The sequence below is a fragment of the Equus asinus genome, chromosome 14 (assembly GCF_041296235.1).
Source record: "Equus asinus isolate D_3611 breed Donkey chromosome 14, EquAss-T2T_v2, whole genome shotgun sequence".
Classification (NCBI taxonomy): Eukaryota; Metazoa; Chordata; class Mammalia; order Perissodactyla; family Equidae; genus Equus; species Equus asinus.
This window is the reverse complement of record NC_091803.1, coordinates 776,399-798,446: the sequence shown is the minus strand read 5'-3', so window position 1 is coordinate 798,446 and position 22,048 is coordinate 776,399. Positions and strand designations below refer to the sequence as shown.

Below are 22,048 nucleotides of genomic sequence, written 5' to 3'. Positions count from 1 at the left end.
CAGCAGCCGCACCTGTGCATTTTCCGCTGCGTTTGCTCTGGGACAGCTGGTCCCGTGGCTGGCGTGGCGATTTGGTGCTTAAGGCTTGGAATCAGAGCTGATGGGGCTGCAGGACTGTGGGGCCCCCCCATCCCTTTAGAGCCCCGGGTGGTTAAGTGGTTCGTCCACCCTCGCACAACTAGTTAGTGTAGTTAGCATAAGGGGCAGGACCCGATCTTAGGAATTTCAGCCACTGAGCCCTTGTTCACGTTGCTGTGGGTAGAGGATGAGAGGATCTTGTGGAAGCTTCTATAAGGAATGAAGACCTGTCAGTTTTAAAATCCAAACGTGAATGAGCGCTTGCTCCACGCTAGGCCCTGTGCCGGGTGGTCACATCCACTGTCTCCGGTCGTCCTCTGTGGGACGCTGGCGGGTCGAGGCTGTTCTCGTCCCATTTCACTGATGAGAAGGCCGAGCTCGGAGAGTTTCACCCAGGCCTCAGAGCTGGAACTTGGCCCGGTCGGACCCACTGAAGCCCGGGGTTCTGGTCTCCCACAGCCCCCTCCTACCGAGTTTTCCATTAGGGAAACGGGTTTAAGTGTTCAGAGATGACCACGCCGCGCCTGCCCTCCAGCATTCGATGCACGCTCGCCCTCACTCACCCTGGGGTATTTATGACACCATAAAGGAGCAGTCCCCGTGGTTTCCTGGGTGTTGACTTTTGCACAGCTGGGCTCCTCTTAGCTGTTGCCAGGAGCTTTCCGGACATTTCCTCTAATTCTTTGAGAGTGATGTGCCAGTGGCAACCAGAACGCAGTGCGTGTGGCTCACAGAAGTGCAGGCGGATGGCGCACACCGAGTTCTGCCCTCGGGAGGGGTCATCAAGTTCCTGGGGTGTGTTTATGGGCGGTATGTTCTAGAACGCCAGGCTGAAGATCTGGGTCCTTGTCCCAGCCTCACCTTAAGTGATTCCCAAGCTGTATCTTCAGAGAGAGGTGAGGAGCCACAGGAAGTGACGTCTCCCTCCCTCTCTTCCTCCAGTCAGTTCTGATTTGTCTTTTTAAAGTTGAGGTTTCATGTACGCTTCTTTCTGGATTAGAATGTCCTCCTGCTGCTGGAAGCCAAAGGCCTGTATGTTCTCGTTCTCTGTTGGCTCCAGATCTTTCTCTTAGCTCTGTCCTTGAAAAGCTCCAGTTCTCAGTGTGTCCTAACTGTCACCGGATGAGGGGTAAATGGACGACACTCACATGGTGCGTCTGGAAGCTGCCCGGGCCCCATAGGGCCTACCTTGGGGCTACTACAGGGCTGACCACAGAGCCTACCTCAGGGGCTCCCACAGGAGCTGCCACAGGGGCTACCTCAGGGGCTGCCTCAGGGGCTCCCACAGGGCCAGCCAAAGGGCCTGACCAGAGGGGCTGCCACAGGGGCTCCCACAGGGCCGGCCAAAGGGGCTGACCAGAGGGGCTGCTACAGGGGCTGCCACAGGGGCTCCCACAGGGCCTATCTCAGAGCTTACCTCAGGGGCTGTCACAGGGGCTGCCGCAGGCCCCTACCCCAGAGCCTACTGCAGGGGCTGGTGGTTTGGGGTCTGGGGACCTTTTTCTAGCCATCTGATTTCCTCACTCCTCCACCCTGGTCAGAGCCTGGCCTTTTAATGTCTCATGTTGGGCCCCTTTATAGACTTTTGTTTAAAGAAAGCTCCTACTGCTGAAAAGAAAAAGTTAGAGAACCACCAATTTACATTCTTATGGTTTGGTGTCTAAAATTACTCCTTCAGCTGAAATACTTAGAAACCTAGTGGCATCCAATTCTCTGGGCTCATCCTGTGTATTTGCTGTCCCAGTCCTGGGGACAGCCATTTCTCCAAGGAGCTCTGAGCACACATGAACTTTTAATCCCCTCATTGAGTTCTGAAGCTAACAAGCCTTTGGGATCTACTATTGTGTATTTATAAATTAATTTAGTTCCTTCCACTTGTGACCATGCATGAGTAACACAAGGGAACTTGTACTCCTGCCATGAACCATAAAATGTAGGAAACAACGGTTTTCTGACATTAGGAGAATATGTGGAGCAGAACTATGACCTCCAAGAGAAGGGAAGACACACCGTGAGCCCCGTGTTCACCCTGGCTCCTCTCTGGAGGCGGTGGGGTGCCGAGCAGTGCAGGATGGTCTGGCTGTGTTGAGGGGGCAGAGGTTGGGTTTCTGGGAGGCTGAGGGAGCTGGAATTGGCAGGTACCGTACACGTCAAGAAAGAGCTCTGCGGTCTGGGTAGCGGTCCCCTGGAATCTCTGTCTGAATCCGTGCGCGCGTAGTGTGAGGTTTCTCAAGGCCGAGCTGAGAACACCCACGGGCTGGCTATAAGCTGAACAATTCCTAGAGCTTATGTGGGGCTGGTCAGTGTTCTAATTCTGCCCAGACTACGGAGATGTCTTTGAACATTTATGACAATGAGTAGAGACCCCAGCATGGGACCCCTGAGTATTTGGGCTACTCCTGACTCCTACTAGCAAAGCTAAAAAGCACCTCTCCCAAGAATCCTGCTGAACTGTGAGTATAGTAACCTGTCTGCCCGAGTAAGCTTCAATACCCGTGTAAAGAAGACGCTTAGTTCACTCAACAAAGGAAATTCACCATGTCCAGCGTCTAATAAAAAATTACCATATTGTGCGAAGAAGCAGCCCTAACATGTCAGCCCTGATGCTGTTTATGCTGCTGGATCATTGCCGGAGGGAGGGAGCGCTCCTTCCACACACCCTCAGCTTCGTCATTCGTGTTCCTGCTGCACCACAGTGGGCGTGCTGTGAGCACCTCTTCTTGCACGTGGTCCGTAATAAGGGTTTATGGATGTGTGAGTAAACGAAGCAGAAGAAACAGAAGGGGAGTTTGGGGAAAGCATTTAACATTTTAATGTTATATTACAGAAGCTGCTTAACTGTATAAGACCCAAATCCTCTTTCTTCCAAAAAAAAGTGATGAAAATACATAAACATTGAGAAGATAAACTCACAAAAACCATGTTTTTGTTCTTTAGTTTACAGGTTAACATTAGCATATTCATTAAAATAGAAGCTATCCAGACGAGGACTATCATTCAGCACTAAAAAGAAATGAGGGATCAAGCCGTGAAATGACATGGGGGAACATTAAATGCACATCACTAAGTGATAGAAGCCAGTCTGAAAAGGATATGTGCTATACGATTCTTTCCATATGAGCTTCTGGAAAGGACAGAACTATGGGGACAGTCAAAGATCAGCGTTTGCCGAGGGTCTCGGGGGGAGGATGGCTAGGCGGAGCACAGAGCATTTTTGGGGCGGTGAATACTCTGTGTGAGATGATAATGGTGGGTATGTGTCACTATAAAGTTGTCTAAACCTGTAGAATGTGCAACACCGAGTGTGAGCCCTGATGTGAATGGTGGACTCTGGGTCACAGTGATGAGTCCATGCAGTTTATCGACTGTGACAAATGCACCACGTGGTGGGGATGTCCACGGGGGGAGGCTGTGCATGTGGGGGCAGGGGGCTTATGGGGTGTCTCTTCATTTGTCTTAATTTTGTTGTGAACCTAAAACGGCTCTAAAAAAGTAAAGTCTTGATTAAAAAAAAAAAAAGTCAGAGCTATCAGAGGTGTAGGTTTCACAACGCCAGAGAGACGCTTTTCCTTTGCATCTCTCCCTTCTCTATTCAACCAAGAAAATCTTAATATAAATCCAGCAAGGATGAGGACTGTGAACTTTGGAATAAGATTTGTTACTGTAGCTTGTACTTTTATATTTCACACGTTACTAGCCTTTCTGCAGATATCGTCAAATGGAAGAGGAGGCTTTTGAAACGCCGAGCTTTTCGCTGACCTACCTGGGGCTCCTTGGGATGGGCACCAACTACCTGCCAGGGCACAGGGAGCAAAAAGCGCTTGGTGGCACTGTTATCACTGGGCGTACACCAATGATTTTAGGGCTTTTAAGCTTGTAGGTGATATTCTCAGACCTCCAATGGTGATAAATTTAAAAAGACAAAACAAACCTTTGTTCTTGGCAAGATTTGTGTGGCCCGAACTTTCTGGCTGTGTTGAAGGTTAACCAGCTACGACCATTGAGGACCAGACTGTAATATGGTCAGAAAGTTATGTGAAGAATGTCTCTGTTTTCAAGATCCCCTCTTTGTCATTTGGTTGGGGTAGGGGTGGAGAGAGATGGCAGCTCGCAGACAGCCGAGGCGTGCAATCCCCCTCACAGTTCAGACCATCGCAGCCGGACCAGGTCTGCGTGGGGCCAGCTTCTGCGCCCACGTCAACCGCATCCCTGCCTTGCAGCGTTTCCTTTAGGTGTGAGTGTTGGGGGCCAAGGGGTCGTGCTTGGGCATAAATTGAGTGACTGCCAGAAGGCTGGTGTTTAATAAGCACCTTCCAACAGTCATTCCTGCTGCTGGCTCTCCCTGAGCGGGCTGGAGTTTCGCAGATGGACGGTGTTCCCTAACCGCCAGGGAGACTCCCTCACCTGCCCGTCTGGCTCTTTCCAGCAGACCGGGGCCCCGACTTAACTCCCCACCCTCTTTAAGGAGAAGCTGTTGCTGGCCTCACCCCTCCTGCATCTGTGCGTGAGGCGTGCTGGGATGGAGAGCAGCGCGAGCCTGCAGGGCTTGTGGAGGAAGAGGGTGGCCAGGGAGTTCACACAGCTCTCGCCAAACAGGACCAGCTCTGCCAGGTTCATAAGGAGCTCATCCCTGGGCAAGCCGATGTCCCTCTGCAGCTTCAGCCTGGCCCGCTGCAGGAGCGCCATGTTGTAGAGGAGCCGGCAGACAAACATGATCAGGGCGATGGCCAGGACGACGAGGTGAGCAGAGGCCGTGTCCCTCTGGGGAGGAGCTGCCCGCCAGGCCAGCTGGACGATGAGCAGGATGAAGAACGCCAGCTTCAGGACAAGGGCGACCCCGAAGCCCAGGCTGACCTTCACGATTTCATACTCGGGCCAGGCGGTCAGCGGGTCCACCTGGCACAGGGTGGTTTTGTCCAGCTCCCTGGACGTGCCCAGCAGGGCCACCACTCCCAGGGAGCTGCAGAAGGCACAGCCCCCGAGGGCAGCCAGCCCTGCCGCAGGCCTCTGGGCCCCGCTGGTGGCCGCACGCAGACAAGATGAGGGGCCCTGCAGCAGGAATGCAAAGAGCATGGCCAGCTGCACGTACTGGGCATTGAAGTAGCAGACGTTGGCCAGAAAGGAGAGGACGGCGCAGCTCAGGTTGGTTGTGGCCAGGTAGTCGGGCCGGCTGATGGCGGTGAGCGAGAGCAGTGTCACCAGCATGTTGGTGACGGTGAGGTCTGAGAGGAACATGTCCAGGCCCCCCAGCCTGGCACGGCCCCGTAGGAAGGTGGTCAGGTTGAACAGCCCAGTCACCAGGCTCACCGGGACGAACAGAGCCACGTAGACGTGCACACACCGGGAGACGACGCTCTGTGAAGCTATGACGTCTTCAACGGCCGTGGAGACGCGGCTCGGGTACTGTATCCAGGACATGTTGTGGGAGCTCATCTTGGGCAGCGTCCAGCCTGTAAGAGAAGCACACCCCGCAGCGTTACGTGGGGTCACTCGTCAGGGCACGGAGAGGACGGCCCCGGCAGGAGGGGCAGCGTTTCCCAGCCCAGTGCCCCTAAGCGAGGGATGCTCTGGGAGCTCTGGGAGGAAGATTTCTGCGTCCAACGTGATTCCCACCGAGAGCGAGCGGGCACAGGAATTGGTGTTGACAGCCGGTTTCCCTGTGGTGGGTTTTGGGACGAACTGAGGTGGATGCCACTGGAGCAGGGGGCCCAGGTGCCTGTGAGATTGGGGGGAGGGGCACAAGGGCACCCCCCTCACTCCTCGCCCCACACCAAAGTGAACCTTGTCGCTCGTAAAGGAAACGGGTCTTCTGAGTGCGCCACGTCCCAGTCCCACTCTCTGAGGCCTGTGAACCGGAGGCCTTTATCTCCCCGAAGAGGAGTCGGTGAAGGCTTTCCAGGGACTGGAGTTCCGGATCTGAGCCCACCCCGGTGCCTCCTGCTCCTGCCCTTGTGGAGGAACGGCCAGACCGCGTTGCCTGGGGGCCGGCAGCTGAGCTGGCACGTGTCCTCTGGCTTTTGGACCCAAGAAATTCTGACCATTCTGGCCTCTGTGAGGGACTCTGCTCTCAAAGCAGACTCTAGGGGCTGGAGCAGCGGGTGCCTGGGTGCTGCCCCGGACAGGATGCCCCCACCGGGCTGGTTTATTGCAGGGGCTGAGCGGTAAGGTCCTGCGGCCAGGGCACGGCTTTAAATAACAACGCGACAGACTCAGCCCTCCTCGGCAGCTTTTGTCATGGAAATAATTTCATTTCCATATAAATGTCCCTTCCCTCTTAAATTTTAACTAAATAGCAGATGAGGCTAGAAGATAGCATTGCTGTTTATTCAAAGGAAATTGAAGGCAATAAAATGGGAAACTTAATTTTCCTGGAATGCTCAAAGGTGGGCCTAGCTCCTCTGCCCATTTTCATTTTCTCTGAGGGGCAGCCATAGGCCACGGTCTGCGATGGGGCGCAGGGGTCCCTCCATGTGAGGCCATGTGTGGGTTGGAGCGTGTCCTTGCTTGGGCCAGGCTGGCAGTCACTTAGAAGTAGAGAGCAAAGTGATGGCCTTTCTTCCCGACATGTGACATCTTCCCGAATTGTTGACCCTGTGTCCCCCAGACTTTGCGTGTGGAAATGTGTATTCTACACACATGTTGTCTAGCCTGTGGGATCTTTGCATCTGTGGATTTGTTGTTGACTTTTCTCCCTGTGGCACAGATGCCTTCAGTGCCTGCACACGCCCCATGCACGCACCTTTCTCGTTCGTGTGCACACCGTACACTGGCATGCACCCTACAGATGTTGCGTACCATGTATTTGCCTCGGCATGCGTGCTTTACTTGGGTGCACAGACGGCTCTGCCTTGTCCTAACCCTCTCTCCATCCCACAGGCCTGCCGAGGGGGTGGGCACCCCCATTCTCCAGGCATGGCTCTGCCTTTCTTGGTTCGAGAGACACATGGTGAATGGTGATGTTTTCCATCTGCTGGTGCTTAAGGTGATTTGTGACTCCCAGGACACTGGGTGACATCGAAATTAAGAAGAGTGGCCAGAGCAAGAGGAAGTGATTTGGAATGTTTCTTTAATTAAGGCAAATCGGAAAGAAGATCTTGTGAACATTGACCACAGGTCAGAAAAAGCACCACGCCTTCCTGGTATCCAGTCCCTGCAGCTGGCCAGTGCTCCAGGCACTTTCTGGGGCATATGGCATCCTTGCTGGTCGTGTTTGGGGCGTTCATGGTCAGGGGTCACCTGACCCTGACCCAGATCCTTATCTGATTTGGTGGCCGGGCTCTGGGTCACCAGCCGGGTGGAAGGAGGGCATGTGTCTGGTGCCGGCCCTGAGGGGGCATCCTGGGCTCCTTGCTGGCTGCTGGCTGGAAGGCCTGTCGAGGCTCCCTGCCTCTCCTCCGCCTTTCTGCAGAGGGAAGGGCCTCCTCGTCTGGGTGAAGGGGCGTTCTGGCCTCCTCTCCTTCCTCTCTTCCCCATGGGGTGAGCTGTCTGCCAAGAGGCCATGTGCCTGTGGGCCACAGACAGGAGTAGTTCTGGCGCCGACACTTGCTTGTTGTGTGCGGGCTGCCTAAAATCTCGGGTCTCAGCGTCCCCTGCTGTACGACAGGCACCCCCAGCCACTTCCCAGGCCTTGGAACGTTCAAGGAAAGGACAGCCACACAGAAACCCTCACCCAGGTGGGCGCCGGGCACGGTAGGCTGGGACTGGTTACGTCCCAGTAGCACGCAAGGCCAGGCTTCTGTTCTCTCCGTGCTGCGCCGGGCCCTCGTGCAGTTAACCCAGGTTTTGAGCTCTGATCCTTTTGCCCCCAGGCTGTGTGAGCAAAAGGTGGAATTCGTGGCCTCAAATACCGTGCAAACCCACACAGGTTCCCCTCCCTGCACCTGCCTGTGCCTCCAGAATCGGGCCAGGAATGAGGTGTCCCGGCAGGGGAGAGCTGACGTGCTCCTGAATCCCCAGTCTTAGGAGGCGAGTCTGGGGAAGAGTTGGCAGGCTCACTCGTCTGCCCCCTCTGGGTCTGAGGGGCACCGAGCCCTCCTCCAGTGGTGTCCCTGGGCACACACCCCACTTACTGGGCCTCACTCACCCCAACCCCTCCTAGGAGCCCAAGGTGACACCGGGGTCTGGGTTTGGTCGCTGTCACGTCTGCTGTGCTGGACCACCTCTCTCCTCACCACCACTTTTGGGTTTTATTTGGAAGGATAAAATAACGAAACATGGAAGACATTTCCTCAAAATTGTCCACGATTCCAGCTCTTCCCCCAGCCGCCACCACCATGCCCACCTCCCTTATATCCTGGGCTCCTCTTTGGTCTTGTCAGTCTCCCTCCTACCCCTAAAAGCGAGGGGCCAGTGCACAGAGAAGAGATGCAGATGAGCTGAGTGGCCAGGGCCCCGGCTGGAAGGTCGTCCCCACTTACTCAGGCCTCACACGTGCCCACGCTGTTCAAGGCACTTTCCATGTGACCATTTGCTCTAGCCTCACAGCTGTCCACACGAGGCAGGACAGTTACGACCCCTCTTTACAGCTGCAGTGACCACGTCACAGAGGAAGTCCTTTGCTCGGTCACACACTGTTGACGATGGCATCGAGATCTGAACCTAGGCAGCTTGGCCCAAGAACCTGTACGTTTTTAAAAACCTACATGCAGTGGGGTTTGCACCTCTGATCAGGTGAACATGACCACGCACAGGACCCCAAAATTCCCTTGTGTGGGTCCTTGGTGGGGAGCCCCGCCCTCCACCCCAGCCCCTCAGCCCCTGCCCTTCTCTGCATTTGGACTCTTCCGGAACATCCCGGGAGTGGCATCCATGTGCGCAGCACCATCGGAGTCTGGCTGTTCTCTTGGCCTGATGCGTCGGGACTCAGTGCGATGTCGTGGTCAGCTCGTCCCCTTTGCACTGAGCAGAACCGACTGTGGACACACCGCCGCGGTCTGTCGATTGACCTTTTGAGGGACGTTGGGTCGTCTCCAGGCTCTGGCTGTTGTGCGTGAAGCTGCCTTAAACGTTGCACGCAGGTTTTGTATGAGGGTAAAGTTCCTCTCTCTGGGGTGAGTGCCTCGCAGCACACTTGCTGGTTCTGCCCTGAGAGTGCGTGTGACACTGTGTCAAGCTGTTCCCCCATGGCCGTGCCGCCAGCCTTCCTGCCGGAACCTGCTCGTGTAACGCAGTGCTGCAGGCCCAGCAGAAGAGGTTCAGAACCCCTGGGAGGATGGACCGACCCTCCATGGCCGACCCCCTTGCTGGATCTCCTGGCCAGTTTCAGGCCGAGAGCCGGACCCTTTCCTGAGCCGCGCAGAGGGCTGCCAAGGCCCTGCTCTGGGGTCCCCTGGGAGCTCCCCAAGGCCAGAGCCTTGAGAATGTTGTGCTCTTTACAGCAGCTCTTGGCTGCAGCTCCTTAAATAGCCTTTCAGAAGGGTTCTGGGGAGCAGGGGCCCCACCTCACCAGGGACTGCTTCCCCAGAGTTAGAAGGTGGCCCGGCCCAACCGTGAGGGCGAGGGAGTTGCGTCGGCACAGGAAGTGCTGGCTCCCTGCCTCCTCCGTGGGCCCCCGTTCCTCCCCAGGGGGCTCTGGGTGGTCCTCCTGGCCTTTGGGTCCCTCTCAGCCCCCAGGTCCGGGCCCTGCTCCCTCGGGCCCTTCCCTGGGCAGCTACCCCCTCATGACTGATCACTTCCTGTTACCGACCTGTTTTCACACAGTCGGGACTTCAGTCCCGTGGGAATCCTGCTGATCCTCTTAGCCCTTGGTTATTGAGTGTTTCCTGTGCTTCTGCCTGGTTTTATTGTCATCTTAATGGATGAGTAACCACCACAGGACTGTGACAGTAATTTACTAACCATCCCCCACGGTGGACATTTAAGTTGTTTGTGAATTTTTGCTATTGGGGTCCTTTCCCATCCTGGGCCTCACCCCAGAAAGGCTCTCGAGTTCTTTTTCTGCACAAGAAGGGCATAAACCTTTGAAGTCAGGATTCTCCCAGGTGACCCTGTGTGTCCTCAGCTTGCCTGGGTGGGCACGTTTTCACCTTCAGGCCCGCAGTCCCATTGGTCTCAGATTCGACTCTTTTAGGAATTGTCATTCTGAGCTCCATTGTCTAGAGATTATAGATGCTCAGCACACAGTCTGGCTGTGATTGTTGCTTCACCACCAATTCACAGTGTTAAAGGCAGACGAGGATGCGGTGACCGCGTTAGACACTCTGTATTAACCCAGTGGCGGGAAAGTGGGCCGGGGCTGAGTTACTGGGCGAGCACCGTCAACGGCCTTCTGTCCGGGGCCCTGGAGAGAGCCCTCCCTCTGTCTTCCCGGGCACCAGCCCCTTGTCCCCGGGGCCAGCGCCGCCCTCCCTTGAGCCCTCTGGCAGGGATCAGCTTTCTTATGCCTCTGCTGTTGACTGCATAAACGTTTCCATTCAGTCCCCTGTGGTCCCTGCAGACCGGGAGCCAAGTGGCAGGGTGAGTCACCGTGTCAGCCCGTACATGGCGGGCCCCGGCCGTCCAGCCCTGGCCAGCTTTACGGTGGTGGGCACGAACTTGCAGGGGTGCAGGGCGTGGGGTGTGGTCTGGGACTGAGGGCAAGGTGGCATGTGGGAGCCAGCCCCAGGGCCGTCCTTGACCCTCATGTGGGGCCTGGGCAGGGGAGGGAGCACGGCAGGCAGCACGGCCCTCTGCCTGTTCGCGCTGCTTCTGCAGAGACGTGGTGTCCAGCACCACCCCTGCTGGCTGCCCTCAGACTCAGCCCCAGCAGCTGTGCTTTATGGGCAGGGGGTAACCTCACTGAAGCACGAGGACGGACAAGTTCCATTTTGCTCCTTTTGAGTCTTCCAAAGCATGTGCCTCTCTGTCTGTCTCCCAGACACACCTACGTGTGCACACGCACACATGCACACACGTGTGCCTCCAGGAGACACAGAGCTCACCCGGTCCGGCCGTGCCCGGAGCTCCTGTTCTCCACACAGTGGACGTGGGTGCACCGGCTCCTGCCTGGGGCAGAGGACCATCCGCAGCCTCGGTCCCCACAGCCTCTGTGGGCACATTGTGCTTCCTGTGCAGGTGGGAGCCCAGGGCACGCCTGTGGAAGGCCTCCCCTCCTTAGGGGAGGAGCTGAGCCCCAGATGTCTGTGGGCCGCGTTGTCTCTCTTTGAAGCCGAGCCCTTCCCCAGCCCGGCCCCTGGGTGTTCAGGAGACACGGGGAAGGGGCGTGCTCCTCATTGGTCCTCAAGGCCCATTCTTTCCACCACCCCCAGCTCCGTGAGAATCCTCTGGTCCTGGCTCTGGTCTGAGGGTGGAGGGGATGAGGGGTCTCCAGTCCAGGGGTGACCATCTTGTGTCTGCTGGAAATCCTGTGGTCCCTTAGTTTGTCAGCACTTTAAAGTGTTGTGAATACAGCCCTTCCTTCCCAAAGCTGAGCCTGAAAGAACTCAGCTTTTGCAAACCCACCCCCGTTTGAAAGATGCGACTTCACACCAACAGGCAGCACACACTCGCCGAGCCGCTGTCAGGAGCCTGGCTCTGGGCGCCAGTTGACCCGGCCCGTCCCCGCAGCCCGTGGCACCATGGCCATAGAGCACCTGCAGTTGGCGCTGTGTGGGACAGGCTGGGCTCGCGCCAGGAGGGTGAGCGTGCGCCCCAGGGAGCCTCGTGCTGTCGCAGGAGGAGGGTGTGAGGAGGCCCCACTGCAGGATTCGAGGCTGGGTGGCTGACTGGAGGAGGGTCCCAGGAGGCGGGGTGTGCTCCCACACAGATGCTGTCAAGAAGTGGGGTGTCCCATGGGCTGCTCAGCAACTGGCTGTGGGAGGGCAGGCCGGGCAGTTGTGGCAGGACTGGTGAAGGATCCCAGTCACTCATGTCGAGAGAGAAGGACGGTGCGTTTGGCGGCCTCCTGCTGCCCCACTGTGTGCGGGTCTCAGAGAGAGAAGGACGTTGGTGTTTGGTGGCCTCCTGCTGCCCCACTGTGTGTGGGTCTCAAAGGACTGTGTTGATTCTGTTGTCCTGAGGCTGTTCATGCTGAGCCAGGAGAGGAACTGCTCCCATGCGGGGACCAGGCCACTGTGCTGGACTTGGCTTCCCGTCCTCCACCTCCCAGCCATGGCTGCCGGGTCCCTGTAGCAATAGGCCGCGCTTGCAGTGCTGGGGTGCAGAATGGGGCCACCAGGCCACAAGGGACGCCTTGGCCGTGAGGCAGCACTGTCTTACAGGCCATGTGGCCCTGAGGGCACAGGGCAGGCGCTGTTCACGGGTCCCCTCTCTTTCAGTCTCCATCCTCCCATTGCTACCTTCTAGGCCCCGCCCGGCTCTGCTGCGTGGACCCTCTGCAGCCCGAGGCAACTGGCTCGCAGCTCTGAGTAACCGTTCACTCGGCCAGCCCTGACGGCCTCACTGGGGCAGGGCAGGACGGAGTGGGCAGGGGAGACTGCTGGGCCCCTCGGGGCAGCTGCGGGAGGCCCTGCCGGCCCTGGGCTTTAAGTTAAGGTCCACTTGGGCTGGATGGGTAGCCTGCCCCGGCTCAGCCCTGGCCCCAGGGGTCTGCAGGCGTCGCTCCTGGGGCCTCCTCAGGAGCTCTGAGCAGTCACGGTGGTCCCTGTCCCAGGGTGGGTGGACACCCCCTGTCTGCCCTGGCGAAGCCCAGGTGTCCGCTTCACAGGCCGGGCATCTTGGGCACATCGCCAAGCCCCCGGCATGCGTCAGCTGTATAGCACCGAGCATCTGTATGAAGATGCTGTCAGGCGAGGGGAGCTGGCCTGGGGGTGGGGTGGGGGCATTCGGTCAGCTCCCGCAGCTTACGGAGAGGTCTCAGGTAGTCCCGGGCGACCTTTCCTTCCGGCATTCCACGTCATCCCAAGCATGACTGGAGCACAAAGCCCGCCTTGTGCAGGAGGCTGGCCGGGACCCTGCTCGGTTTGCAAACTCAAACCTTGCCTCCCAGGCTCCGCCCGGCCCTTCTCTGTGTGGAAAAACCGTGTCTGGGCTCCCGGCACCGCCCCACCGCCATCGTGGCAAGAACCCTCCATTTCCAGGGTTTATGCCCCATGAAAACGTACACGTTCCAGATGTGCCTGCAGAGGACGTCCATCATGCGCCGCCGGACTGACGCTTCCCCGAGGTACTGCCCTAGGACTGAGACCCAGGCGTCGGAGTCTATGGGGCAGCGCCGGTCAGCGCCGGATGTGTTTCTGACAGTTGACAAACCTTTTCTAGCTCCGTCTTCTGGAGACAGAACTATAGGCACCGTTCATCTTTTCTTAATGAGGAAGACCTGAGCAGTCTGCTCAGTCATTTCCAGTTCCAAATGCTAGAAAAATAAACTTCATTTTATTCTTTATTGGAACCAGCCTATAGCATAAACAAACTTCGTTTTCAGAGAGAAACTTCTCTGAGCTGTTTAAAATCTCTCCGGTCTCCCCGCTAGCTTTAAATGCCGTAAACCTCAATTCAGAGAGCGAGAAGGGCCAACAGCTCACCTGTGCGCGGGCCCCGCTCGCAGCCTGTTCTGGGTCGTGCGCCCGCCGAGGGGTCTTGCTCTCGGGGAGAGGGGGCCTGCTTGCTGCTGCCGCCTTCTCTCCGCGCGATCTCATCCGCCTGCAGCCGCTCTGTGCCCTGAAAACAGGCGGCACAGAAACCCACAGTTCTGCGAGGAAAACAGGAATTCGCACTTAAGTCATTCAAACCACACACACTGCATTTTAGGCAGAGTATGGTTTGGCCATGTGACCCAGAAACGTTCCGATGGACCTACTTAGGGAGGTGGCCTGGCGCTGCAGACAGAAAAGCGGTGTGTGTGCTGTGCTCCCAGGGTCCAGGCCTCCAGCGGTTTCCTGCAGAATCCACACGCTGGCCCCTTCACAGAACGTCCCTCCCAGAAAGCAGGCAACGTCTGCAACTTAAAATAGGACCCAAACCCCACCCATGGCACGTGGGAAAGCGCTCACAACCTGTCTGCCAGAGGCAGTGCCCGCCAGCCTCCCCCAGAGCCTCGGCTCCAGGCCCGAGCGGGCACCTCGACCCGGGGGCTGCCTGCTGCCCCCAACAGCAGGGTGGACGTCAGATAGCTGGAGTCCTGGACGTGGAGCCAGGGACGACTCCTCATCACCCAGCAGGCTGTGCCTGGAACCTCACTCAGGTCAGGCAGAGTCAGGGCGCGATTGCCCAGAGAGAAGGACCATTCGTGGCAGATCTTCTCCATGCGCGGGGTCATCCGTGTCTGCTCACCCTCGCCCTCCTCACCCGAACCTTGCCGAGGAGGCTGGGCACCAGGCAGGTAAGACTTTTGGAGGGATTAACCGAGGATGGGGCAGCGAGGGCTCAGTCAGTAGGGGAATCGGGATGTGGTCGGGGGCCCCTAGATTCCGAAAGGAGTGGCCCTGCCAAAAGGAGGTGAGAGCTCCAAGACGGATTTGGAAACTCGTGTCCCCTCCTCTGTAGCTTTCCCCGGCAGCCCTGGTTGGAAACTAAAGCGTGACTCCTCTTTAAATGCCTCCCCCACTGGGTGTCCAAGTCTCTTCTATGAAGCTTGCCCTGCATAAGATACAAGCGCACTGGGGGCCTTCCTGTGCAGCGCTCAGCCCATCCGGCGTCACGGATGGTGTCCATGGCCCGCGGCAGCTCCGTGGAAACCACAGAGGCCCCGGGAGGCGCACACAGGCTCCGTCAGCTGAGCCCAGGCCGGGCCAGAGGCTGTTGGTTTGAATGTCTCCTACAACACATGCCCCACATGGATGCTTTGGTGTCGGTGCTGGGAGCACCTGAGGACTCAAGCCAGCTGAGGCCTCTGTTCCCAGAGCCTTGGGGCCGAGAGACTGCTCTGGAGCTTGCCACAGGAGAGGGGGAACCTTGCGGAAGTTTGAGGACCACTGGCAGGGGCTGCTTTCCCGCAGAGATGGGAGACCTGAGGCTGGAGAGGGAGCTGGGCTTCTGTCAGTCTCTGGTTCTCCCAGCTTCCGAGAGACGAGGTGCCTTGTTGTTAGAGCCCCGTGGCCATCAGCCCCTCCCACTGGCATACCGAGCTGTGCACCCAAGAGGGATCCAGCCTCAAGTCAAGCCCTGAGGGAGCGAGCTCCGGCCAGTGACGGAGGAAGGGCCTCCAGCCCAAGAGCGAGAGCTGGAGCCTGGGTGCCTCCTAGGCCTCCTGGTCTGTCTGGAGAACCAGCCTGGGACGGGTCGTGTAGCCAGGCCCTGTGCTCAGCCCTGAGTGAGGACCCAGAGTGGGAGAGGCATGCACGGCCCTGCAGGGCCGTTGGGCTCTGAGTCAGAACAGGCAGCCCTGGGGCGTGCTCTGCACTTACACGATGGGGGCCGCAGGCCCCCGTCCCTTCGAGTTGCTGCCCCCACTGCTGTTGTAAGGACCCCTCCAAACAATGGAACAGGTGGGCCTCGTCAGTCAGCCCATCCATGGGCTGTGTGGGACCAGGGGTGGGACAGCAGGGCAGGTGAGAGTGGACAGTACTCGTGGGTGGGCACTGCGGCTCTGCTCCCATCTGCTTGGCATTGTGCGACGTTGTCCACAATCCTGAGTGAAATCCGGGGCTTTCTTTAGAAGAGCGAGTTCCTGGGAGGCAGTGGCCGCCCCAGCTTACACTTCGGGGTCTGTCCTGCCTCCTGCTCCCACAAGCTCTGGCCCTGGGCTTTTCTTCCTCTGAGAGCCCTGATGTAGTAAAACGAACTCTCCCCGTGAACTCTCCCAGCCTTGCGAGGAGATTTCTGAGCTACTGGAGGAGCACAGGGCCTGGCTGACCCCGCTGCCCCGACCCATTGGTCTTCTCCAGCTGCCTCAACTGGGAGGCCTGTGTATGGTTTGGCTCCTTCTCCAGTGTCCAGAGGGGTTGCGAATGTGTTCCATCTGTGCTGTAGCTGCTGCTGGCAGACGGATGTGGCAGCCTCTCCAGGGCCGTGAGCTGTCAGTGCCAGCTGAGCCAGCCCACGAGAGCCGCCGTGGCCAGGAGCCCCCCGCGCCGCTGCCTCCCGCGCCCGTGGCCCCTTCCCCGCGTGGGCCCCTCCCCTTGCTTGTGGTTACATCCACCCCTGCCAGAACAGCCGTCCCACAAGCCCTCCACCCGCCTGGGTTGCGGCCGAGCCAGCCCGCGTGTAGGCGCGAACTACGGGGTGAACGCAGCTGCTCGCAGAGCGGCCGACTCTCATCCCTCCAGCAGTTAGTCGTCCAGCGCGGAGGGGAAAGTGTTTCGACTTCAGAATCAGGCCTCGTTAGAGTGCGTTTCTTAGCTCTCGGGCCTCAGTTTCCTCCTGTGAGTGCTGGTAGTAATAGCGGCGCTCAGAGTGGCTATCTGAGGACTGACGGGGCAACAGACCTAAAAGTGTGAGCACAGGAAGGGCAGTGACTGCTGGTTTCCACTGGGTGGTGAGACCCTCACTCAGAGAGAAGGCCCGCATGTGTCCAAGGGGGCCCGCCTCTACAGCCCAGCTCCCAGGACTGGCCTGGATCCCTCTCCAGCCCACCGTCCATCTCCCGTTCGGATACCCCCACTTCTCCGCACCTGCCTCCCATCACATCCTGTCTTTCAGACTAGCACGGATGTCTTCCGTTTCCGCGCATCTGACTTATTTCCCCATGTGGACGTCTGTGCCCCGAGGCCATCTGCTCTGAATTGGCGGTTGGGGCGCAGGAGGACAAGGCTCACTGGACGGTGTGCTGTGTCGCCTTGTTTCTGGCCTGCAGCATCCCCACTGTGGCCCAGTCCCCCTCAGTGCCAAGGGCAGGATCAGGCGACGGACTTTTCTTTGCAGATACCAGCAGGAGGCAGAAGCTCTGCGTGTGAGACGTGCACATTCAATGTCTGGAAGTGCGTGAATGACGGAGACCTTGACCTCGTTCCGTTTTCCACTCTCCCCTGCCAGGACCCACCTCGGTCAGTTTGGGGCTGGTTGTCCGACTCAAGTGGGAACTGAGTCATAAAGTCATAAAGTGCACCCCCGGCCACACCTCATTTCCTCATTGCTCCTCTGCGTGGTTCCTGGCCTCTGCTGAGAAGGCACTGACAACGTGTCTTAAGGAACAGGACTCTTCCTCCTCTACGTCCCTTCCAGGACGAACTGTTGGGTGTTCTCGTGTGTGGGCACTGGACCATCAGACTGTGTTCCCTGCGTCAGTGGGTTTTGCCCACGGCACGGCCCAAGTTTCGGACATCTACCCCGCTAGACTGTCTGGCCTCCCAAAATGTCCCTCTTCCACACACAAACCAGCACCCACACATTCCTAACAGCATCATTTGAAACAGCCAAAAGTGGAAACAACCAAATGTCCATCGAGGGATGAATGGATACACAAAACGTCTGTCCGGACAGTGGAATCTGATTCTGCCACACAAAGGAATGAAGCGCTGACACCCGCCACGACATGGATGGACCTTGAGGACATGATGCTCAGTGAAAGGAGCCAGACACAAAGGCCACGTAGTGTACGATCCCCCTTAGTGAAATGTCAGAAGAGCCAGATCCACAGAGACAGAGCAAGTGAGGCCACAAGACTGTCACGCGTCTCTTACTGACGGGGGTACGTCATGGGAGTTGCGTCGTTAGGCGATGTCGTCGTTGTGCGAACATCCTAGAGTGTGCTTGCACAAACCTAGATGGCACAGCCCACTGCACACCTAGGCTGTGTGGTGCTGATCTTACGGGACCGCCAGGCTGTGTGGTCCATCGTTGACCGAAACGTCATGATATAGGGCGCGACTCTACACCTTAAGAACACCTCCGTCATCTCCCAGGGGCCCCTCCTCTCCCTCTGCAGCCATCCCTGTCCCCTGAGTGTCTGTCCCCACTGCATCAAGTGCTTGCTGTGCCTGCCTTGTCCTGCTGCTGTGTGACCAGCCAGAGGAGGAAGGAGTGGGCTGGTCGTGGATTGATTCCTCTTAGTTCCAGCCCAGGTGCCTGCCTGGGCGTCGTGCTCTGCAGGTTGTATGGGGTGCAGGCCTCCGGCTGGCACTGACGCAGAGGTGCTGACTGGGCCGTTCCTGCAGGTGCTTCTGCCCACAGGGCATCAAACCAGTGACCCCACCCCCACCCCCCAGAAAGGAAGTCTGCCCAAGGCCCCCACGGGTTGCTGGCTCTCTCCTGGTTGATCTCGGCGCATAGCCTGGCTCTCACCTGAGGAATCTTGGAACACCTGGGTGCTCTGGAGCGGGCCCATAGCAGGACATTGCCCAGCACCTCAGGGACGCAGCCTTTCAGACACTAGTCGGGTTTGGGGTCCTTGCACAAATGTTTTTCTGCAGAGAACTAGTTCAGAATTATTTGCATGTCGCCTGCCCCTGGTTCTCACCCTCCCACCTCTCTCTCGCTCGCCTAACAGTATCATAGCTGACATCTGCTCAGCACTTCTGGCTGCAGGCCTCTCGGGGTGCCGTCCATGCGGCTGGATCTGGTGCCCAGCCCCGTTTGATGGGCCTCACTGTTGTCATTCTCTTTTTGCAGATGAGAGATCAGAGGCTGGGGAGGAAAGACCCATCAGACGGCTCAGCTGGGCGCTGGCAGTCAGAGGCCAGGATGACGAGGGGTCGTTGGGCGCTGTGCTGGGACACGGGGAGGGGAGTGGGTGCAGGGGCCTCGTGGGGCAGAGCCGTTGGAACAGGCAGTTTTCAAGAGACCTCTTCACCTGTTCTCGTGGAACCTGTGCTTGGATGAGGACTCAATGTGAGTGGGGAGGAGACAACATGTGGAAGGAGGAATGTTCCAAGACACTGGATGGCAGCACTTCAGGCCACTGATGGTCGCTGTGCCTTTGCGAGGTCAGAACAGGGTGGGGAGGACGCCCTGCAGGATCTTGCTGAGGCATTCGGGGCGGAGCCGCAGAACAGCTTGTCTCGGAGAGCTGGAAGTGGGAGGAGAGTATTGCTGGAGAGCATCTTTGACACGGTTTCCGTCACTATATTGAGTGTATCTTGAAGTTCAAATTAAGGGAGGGCTTAAGATGTCTCCTGCCCATCCCATGGCAGCGTGATTGAGAAACACAGTTGAAGAGAATTCCTTCCTTGAGACCAAGTCAGGTCCTTTCTGTGCTGCCCGACGCTGCTTTTGAGGAGTGGGGTGGGTGGGGCTGGGTAAAATGTCCCAACAATGGCACAGGCAGTAAATGATAGTAAGGGAATTCACTAATAACTTTATGCCAGCATTTGACAACTTAGATAAAATGCACAAATCCTTTGCAAGATACAAATTACCCAGACTGACCCAAAAAGAAATAGAAAAGTTGATCAGTCCTGGATCAGTTAGAGAAATTGAATTCCCGATAAAAACCCTCCTACAAGGAGAACTCCAGGCGCAGCTGGTGTCACAGGTGCGGTCCCCACACGTGGGAAGCAACAACTTGGAATCAGGAACTTTTTCAGAAAAGCCTGTCGTCTCAAACAGCCGGGTCTCTTCCTCGTGGTGCTGGCCACAGGCAGGACACAGTCGTGGGATCGTAACTCTCTCTCAGAGCTTTTCCTTGAGTGCCCTGCAGACCCAGGGAGCATGGCGGGACTTGCAGGGCAGGCCCCGCGTCTGTCCGCTGTGCAGGCAGGCGTCAGCTAAGCATCCTGATGGCACCACCAGCCCCGGGACTCACTGTCAGGGGCCATCCTTCCGTGTCCGCCCTTCCTGCCCTCGGCCTCACCTCCACTCTAAAAGTCGCTGCAGAGTGACCGTCGTATCGTGGCAGCTGCTGGTTTCTATGAGAAACTGAGTCACACGTCACCAATCTCTTAGGTTCTCCAAGGCCTTTTACCTTCTCCAGCGCCGTTAATCGTGTGACCATACAGGTTAGAAGGTTAGAAGGTTAGAAGGGCGCTGGACCAGACATTAACCAGCCGGGTTGACTTGACAGCTGAGGGAGTGGAAGGAACTTCCAGATGGGCCGGGCTCGGCCAGGAGCAGGTGGGGGCCAAGGAGAAGGCCGGCCGAGCGCCTGTGGGCTCAGGTCCTGGGAGGAAGGCTTTGGTAACAGGGCTGTGGTGGAGGGACTCTGGGAATAAGGAGTGCTGGACATTTGGAGCCAGGACTCCAAGAAGAGGCCCCGGGACAGTGATGGAGGCTGGGGCATGGTTCAGGAATTGGGAGGCCGCTGGCCCCCCAGGCACAGGGCGTCCGGGTACCGGGGACCCGTGGATTTCCTGCTTGCTGCTCTCCCTTCACAGGGCCTCAGCGGCTCCTTTTCTCGTCCACTGCGCCTCCCCCACCAGTCATCCCAGCCCTGGCTGTGCACGTTTCTCTGATTTTCTGCAGGCAACTGTCCCTCCTTCTTGCCTGTCTCCTGGGCTCTGCCTTCAGCTACCCAGTTCTCTGTCTTGGGTTTGTTCCTCCCCACGTGTGGTATGTGGCCCCACAAGGCACCGCCAGCCTGTCCTTCACTTGTCTATGGGCCAGGCCCCTCCCTTTGGGCACTAGCTGTGGCCATGCGGGTTGTGACACTGTAGTCCTCTAAGGGACCTGAGACTCGACCTGCCTCGGGTGTGGGTGGTAAGCACTTTGGGGGTGATGGGCCCCCCAGACTGTGCCAGGCCAGGGACCTGATGTCAGCGTGTCCCTGTGGCGGTGCCAGGGTTGGGCACTGGTTAGGGTGGCAGCTGTATCAGAGGTCCTTCCCACTGACGCCTTGGCAATGTGCGTGACAGACGTTCGGACCGTGTGCAAATTCCCAGCACCCTCCCCCCAGCCTCCAGTGTCTCCATGGTCCCTCCTGAATGGCCATTTTCTACTTTCTCCCTCTCTTCCCTTCTTCTCTCTGTTCCGTGCCATTTGAGGGTCACTGTGAACTCGTGTTTGTTTTTTTTTAATGCAGTGTATTTTAATTCTCCACTCACTGTCTTGTTTTATGCTCAAATTGTCCCAATGTGGCCAAGGGGAGCCCTTTAGGGCCAGCTTCTGGGTCCTGTTGACAGGACCCTGTTAGTCTCGTAGGTCTTCCTTGCCTTCTGGTGTCAGGTGCCCCAGGCCCAGCGGGGACAAGCCATGTCTCCAAGGAGCCTTGTCCCCTTTAGCAACCCTCTGTGGGTGTTTGAAACTGCCATCTACACATGACAGGAGCCCCAGCAGGGCAGAGGCCAGACCTGCGGGTCTCCCAGCCGGCTGCTTGTGCGCAGGCCCAGAGGCCATGGCCAGAGCATTCCCACCACGCTGCCGTTCCCCAGCGCCTCTTGTTGGATATAAAGTTTTTTAAAAACCCAACATTTTCTTTAAACCTGCGTTATCTCACAGCTACCTATTATCTGCGTCTCCGGCCCCAGCACTTTGTGCCCGACCTGCAGTGCGTGCCTTCAGTGTTTGACTCGACTGGTCTGTCAGAAAGGCCAGCACGAAGGCGCCGTGTAAATGACATTGTGCCGAGCCTTCCCTAAGCAGAAATCAGTGTGCACGCCCACCCTCGGCTCCTGACCCGGAGGCACCGGGCCCTGTGCTGCCCCTGGGGCTGCGCGGGCTCCTCGTGGCTGGCGTGTGTGCATGCGTGTGCGCGTGCATGCGTGTGTGGACCCAGCTCCCCTCCATGCTGCTGAGGGGGTGTTTTGTAAAAGCATAACTTGCTGTGGCTCCCAGGCACCACGTGGATCCTGGGCCAAAGTGTCTGCAGGGAATAGTCGCTGACGGGGACCCCTGCCCGCCCCCGCAGCTCAGGAACGGTAACAGGGTCCCGCTGTCTTTGCTCCGCAGCAGCTGGTTTGCGGTGAAAGCCTTTGTAGGAAACTGTTGCATTCCCGGCCTTGTCAGCTGTGAACCTGTTAGGAGCGTCTTTACAGGGCGTGACAAGGCTCCCTCCGTTCTCCCTGGCCTGTCTGGCGCCCGGCCGGCCACTGGGTGGAGCTCCGCGCACACGCCCGCGTGCAGAGGCCAGAGCACATTTGACCTGGAAAGTAGATCCGAGTCACGTGTCCTACTGTAACGTAAAACCACACGTTCTCGATTTCACCGAGTTTTGCACATTAGTATCTTATGTCGTGGGTTCAAATAAGGCTAATGGTGGACAGGCCCAGAAGAGCTGCTGGGCAGT

The 22,048-nt window shown here is 57.7% G+C and overlaps 2 protein-coding genes across 7 annotated transcripts in view; one reads left to right on the top strand and one right to left on the bottom strand.

The window, feature by feature from the left end:
- Nucleotides 1-22,048, top strand: part of CHLSN (cholesin) — a 150,544-nt gene that overhangs the window by 61,305 nt on the left and 67,191 nt on the right. The window contains exon 1 of one of the 6 annotated variants that reach the window (XM_070484055.1): nucleotides 13,697-14,335. The exons of the other annotated variants lie outside the window; for them this stretch is intronic. Within the exon in view, the coding sequence (XP_070340156.1) occupies nucleotides 13,772-14,335 (564 nt within the window). The 5' untranslated portion in view covers nucleotides 13,697-13,771. Of the gene's footprint in view, nucleotides 1-13,696; nucleotides 14,336-22,048 lie in introns of those variants that run through there. 6 annotated transcript variants of the gene reach the window in all.
- On the bottom strand, nucleotides 1,628-13,685 carry LOC106834762 (uncharacterized). The gene is made up of 2 exons (XM_044747443.2): nucleotides 13,539-13,685; nucleotides 1,628-5,528 (listed from the first exon to the last, which is right to left on the bottom strand). Exon 2 carries the CDS (start codon nucleotides 5,509-5,511, stop codon nucleotides 4,522-4,524), a length of 990 nt encoding a protein of 329 aa, XP_044603378.1. The 5' UTR covers nucleotides 5,512-5,528; nucleotides 13,539-13,685; the 3' UTR covers nucleotides 1,628-4,521.